This window comes from Oxyura jamaicensis (genome assembly GCF_011077185.1).
Source record: "Oxyura jamaicensis isolate SHBP4307 breed ruddy duck chromosome 33 unlocalized genomic scaffold, BPBGC_Ojam_1.0 oxy33_random_OJ70322, whole genome shotgun sequence".
Taxonomy (NCBI): Eukaryota; Metazoa; Chordata; class Aves; order Anseriformes; family Anatidae; genus Oxyura; species Oxyura jamaicensis.
Window position 1 is genome coordinate 415 of NW_023305038.1, and position 3,497 is coordinate 3,911.

The window sequence follows — 3,497 nt, forward strand, 5'->3', positions numbered from 1 at the left end:
TGGAGCCCCCCCCCTGCACCCCCCCCCTCCCCAGGGCGCAGCTCTCCCCCCCCCGCCCCATGGCCCGGTGCCGTTTGTCCCGCAGGGCGGCACCCCGACCCCCTTCGACAGGAATTTCGGCACGAAGATGGGCGCCAAGGCGGTGGCCTGGATCACCGGGAAGATCAAGGAGTGCTCCCGGCACGGTGGGTCCTGTGGGGGGGGGGGGGGGGGCTCCCTCCTGGCTGCACTGGGGGGCCGGGGGGGTCACCAAGAGGCTGAGCCTGCCGCTGCCCCTTGTTGCAGGTCGCATCTTCGCCAACACGGCCGACTCGGCGTGCCTGCTGGGCATGCGCAAGCGCAGCCTGGTCTTCCAGCCCGTCACCGAGCTCAAGGAGCAGACGGACTTCGAGTAGGTGCCCCCTCCCCCTGCCCTGCAGCCCCCCCCCGGGGGCTGGGGAGGAGGAGGAGGAGGAGGGAGGAGGAGGAAGGCTGCGGGATGGGAGCGCAGCCGGGGTTCCCGCCGCCCTCTCCCCCTCCCAGGCACCGCATCCCCAAGGAGCAGTGGTGGCTGAAGCTGCGCCCCATCCTGAAGATCCTGGCCAAGTACAACATCGAGCTGGACACCTCGGAGAAGGCGCACCTGGAGCACGTCCGGCAGAAGCGGATCTCCCTCGAGTCCAACATCTGAGGGGCGACCGGCGGCGCGGCGCCGGGGACCCTCGCGCTGCTTTCCCGCGGCTGGGGGCGTCCTCGGGGTAAATTCGGGCCGGGTCAGACCCAGCGGGGCGGCTGCGGCAACAGCGCGGCGCTTCCCGAGCCGCTCACGGCCCGGCGGGACGTGGCGCTGCCCTGAGAGCGAGGGCTGCCGCGTCCCCGGGGGCAGCGCTTTGGGTCTGAATTCCCAATTAAGACGCTTCAATAAAAGCGGCGCCGCTCACGGCGGTGGCAAACACGCGTCGCGCTCGCGCCCTCCGCCGCTTGCCCCGTGGGTGGAGGGAAGCGCGGCTCCCTCGTGGCTCCCCCGCCACGTTCGGCCCCACAGCCTCGTTCCCAGCGCGACGGGGAGGAATTAATTAAAGCATTGCCGGGAGGAATTAAAGCATTGCCGGCTGCTCTTCTCCCCCCCTGGCTCTCCCACCGCAGCCAGCCCCCACGTTTACCTTTCTCCCCTCCCCCCCCGGGCACCCGGTGCGGCTCTCCCGGAGGATCCCCGGGCGAAGACGCCGAGCCAAAACCGGGAGCATCACGGCCGGCACCACCCCCCCCACCCAAGACCCCCCCCCACCGCATGCCCCCCAGCCCCAGAGGAGAGCGGGGCACCCCCCCTGCTCCCCCAGGCACCACCAGAAACCTCCCGGCGCCGCGGGGCTTGCGAGGAGCCGTTTATTTCTGTGCACACAAGCTGGGGACGGGGCGGGCAGCGGAGCTCCGGGGGGGTTTCGCCCCTCGCCCACCGTCGGGAGCGAGAGGCAGCGACCCGGGGAGCAGCTCCCAGCGCCTCGGCGCGCCCGCGGTACGAACACACATAAATAAAACCAGCCACGAGGCGGGGAGGGGGCAGCGCAGAACCCCAGCGAGAGCTCTGACGGCAGAGGGGAGCCAACGCCTCCTGCTCGGGAGCATCTCGTGCCCGGAGCCATTCTGGACGGCAGGGAAACGTTTTCTTCTTTCGCAGGAATCGTGGCCAAATTTCTGGGAGGGGCAGAGAGCAGCGAGAGCTGCGCCCCGGTGACACGGGGACGCCGGGCCCCGGTGCTGCGCCGTCAGGGCACCTCCTCCCCTCGCTGGCCTCGCGCCCCACGGAGGCTTCTCGCTCCTGCGGGCGCTGCGTCCCCTCCAGCTCCCCGCCTCCTGTCCCTAACGCACCGTTACGTCGTAAAACTCAGGGGTACGGGGGTGAACGAAGCTGCCCCGGGTCCGAGGGGGAGCCCCGGGTCCGAGGGGGAGCCCCGGGTGCCGTGCGCGGTGAGGCGGGCGCTCGCCCCAGGGGGCTGCAGGAGGAACGGGCTCGAGGCGTGCGGTCGCCCGCGGGGCCTCTCCGTACCCTGCGGCGCCCCGAGTCCTTCCCAAGGGAGAGATTTCGCTGGTCTCGCCCGGAAAGCCTCGCTTTGCCCACCGCGGAACAACAAAAAAAAATGCACAAAACAAAACACCAAAGAAAAAAAAAAAAAGGACCGGGTTAATCCCGCGGCCGCGACGGCTTCGCCATCCGTTAGAGGGAGCGTCGATCCTCCTCGCGCGGCTGAAAACGCAGCGAAGGAGCTCGCGAGGAGCAAGCGTGGCAGGCGCGGAGAGGACGCGGGGCCTTCCGGAGCGTCCCCGCTGCTCGCCCAGCGCCCGCGGGTGCCCAGCTGGGTGCTCCCGGCGCCTAGCTGAGGAGCAGCACGTACTCCTTCAGGCAGGTGGGCAGGGGCAGCTGCTCCACGGCCTCGGGCAGGAAGCGCACGCCCAGGCTGCGGCGCACGGCGTAGCGCGAGAGCGTCTGCAGCGTGCCGGGGGCCGAGCAGAGCAGCGTGAGCTTCTGGCAGAGCTGCTGGTCCCTGGTCACCTCCCAGGGCATGCTGCCGTTCTTGCGCAGCTCGAAGTGTCCGATGGCGCGGTGCAGGAGGTCGAAGCAGGAATCCTCGCGCTCCGTGCCCAGTCCCCGCACCAGCAGCGCCACCAGGCGCGAGATGGGCGTCTGCCCCTTCAGGTTGACCACCCGCACCTCGGCCCCGAAGTCGAGCAGGACGCTCACGCTCTCCAGGTTGCCCTTCATGGCGGCCCAGCTGAGCGGCGTGTCGTCGTTGTAGTCGCGGGCGTTCACCAGGGCGCCGTTCTCCAGCAGCGAGCGCACGCACTCGGCCGTGTTCTTGAAGGCGGCCCAGTGCAGCGGCGTGTCCTTGTTGCCGTCCAGCGCGTTGGGGTCGGCCCCGTACTCCAGCAGGATCTCCACGCACGTCTCGTCCTTCTCGGCCGCGTAGTGCAGCGCCGTGCGGTTGTAGCCGTCCAGGGCGTTGACCTGCGGGAGAAGAAGGGCGGGAGGAGGCGCGGCGGGCGGGACAGGCGGGGCCCTCCCCGCGGCACCACGGGGTGGGAAAACGGGGGAGCGGCGTGAGATTCCCCCACTAAAACCGGGCAGGAGACGGGCGGTGTTCGGTGGCCCTTCGGGTCTCGCCCTCCCGCCCCGAACGAGCAAAACCTCAGCCACAAAACTGCGCCGAGATGGTAAAAAGGAAACAAAAAGCTCCCTGCTCCTGCGGAGCACCTTCACCCGGCTCGTTTTGCCCCAAAAAGGGGCAGAGCAGGGGCAGAGCCGCCGTTACCTCCGCTCCCTTCTGCAGCAGCAGCTCCACGCAGTCGGCGTCGGCCACCATGCAGGCGCAGTGCAGCGGCTTCAGGGTGCCGTGCATGCCGTTCACGTCGGCGCCCTGCGGGGACACGGCGGCGTTAACGGGGCGCCCCTAATTGGCACCTGTCATTAATGGAGTACCCCTAATTGGCACCTGTCATTAACGGGGCACCCCTAATTGGCA

General features: G+C 69.5%; 2 protein-coding genes across 2 annotated transcripts; one reads left to right on the forward strand and one right to left on the reverse strand.

Moving 5' to 3' along the window:
- Positions 1–24: 24 nt before the first annotated feature.
- Positions 25–769, forward strand: LOC118158601 (ATP-dependent 6-phosphofructokinase, muscle type-like). The gene is made up of 3 exons (XM_035313270.1): positions 25–185; positions 286–391; positions 523–769. The coding sequence occupies exons 1-3, from the start codon at positions 128–130 to the stop codon at positions 668–670; spliced, it is 312 nt and encodes a 103-aa protein (XP_035169161.1). The 5' UTR covers positions 25–127; the 3' UTR covers positions 671–769.
- A 581-nt stretch (positions 770–1,350) lies between these two features.
- Positions 1,351–3,420, reverse strand: ASB8 (ankyrin repeat and SOCS box containing 8). Its single transcript, XM_035313271.1, has 2 exons — positions 3,288–3,420; positions 1,351–2,983 (listed from the first exon to the last, which is right to left on the reverse strand). The coding sequence occupies exons 1-2, from the start codon at positions 3,372–3,374 to the stop codon at positions 2,351–2,353; spliced, it is 720 nt and encodes a 239-aa protein (XP_035169162.1). The 5' UTR covers positions 3,375–3,420; the 3' UTR covers positions 1,351–2,350.
- Between the last annotated feature and the right edge of the window lie 77 nt (positions 3,421–3,497).

What these genes read in the sequence shown, in the direction of transcription:
- ASB8 (XM_035313271.1), bottom strand. Translation starts at nt 3,374, where the DNA reads ATGCACGGCACCCTGAAGCCGCTGCACTGCGCCTGCATGGTGGCCGAC. An exon ending in TGCTGCAGAAGGGAGCGGAG is followed by an intron (nt 2,984 to 3,287) that starts GTAACGGCGGCT and finishes CTTCTCCCGCAG; the next exon opens with GTCAACGCCCTGGACGGCTA.
- LOC118158601 (XM_035313270.1), top strand. Translation starts at nt 128, where the DNA reads ATGGGCGCCAAGGCGGTGGCCTGGATCACCGGGAAGATCAAGGAGTGC. An exon ending in CAAGGAGTGCTCCCGGCACG is followed by an intron (nt 186 to 285) that starts GTGGGTCCTGTG and finishes CCCTTGTTGCAG; the next exon opens with GTCGCATCTTCGCCAACACG. An exon ending in AAGGAGCAGACGGACTTCGA is followed by an intron (nt 392 to 522) that starts GTAGGTGCCCCC and finishes TCCCCCTCCCAG; the next exon opens with GCACCGCATCCCCAAGGAGC.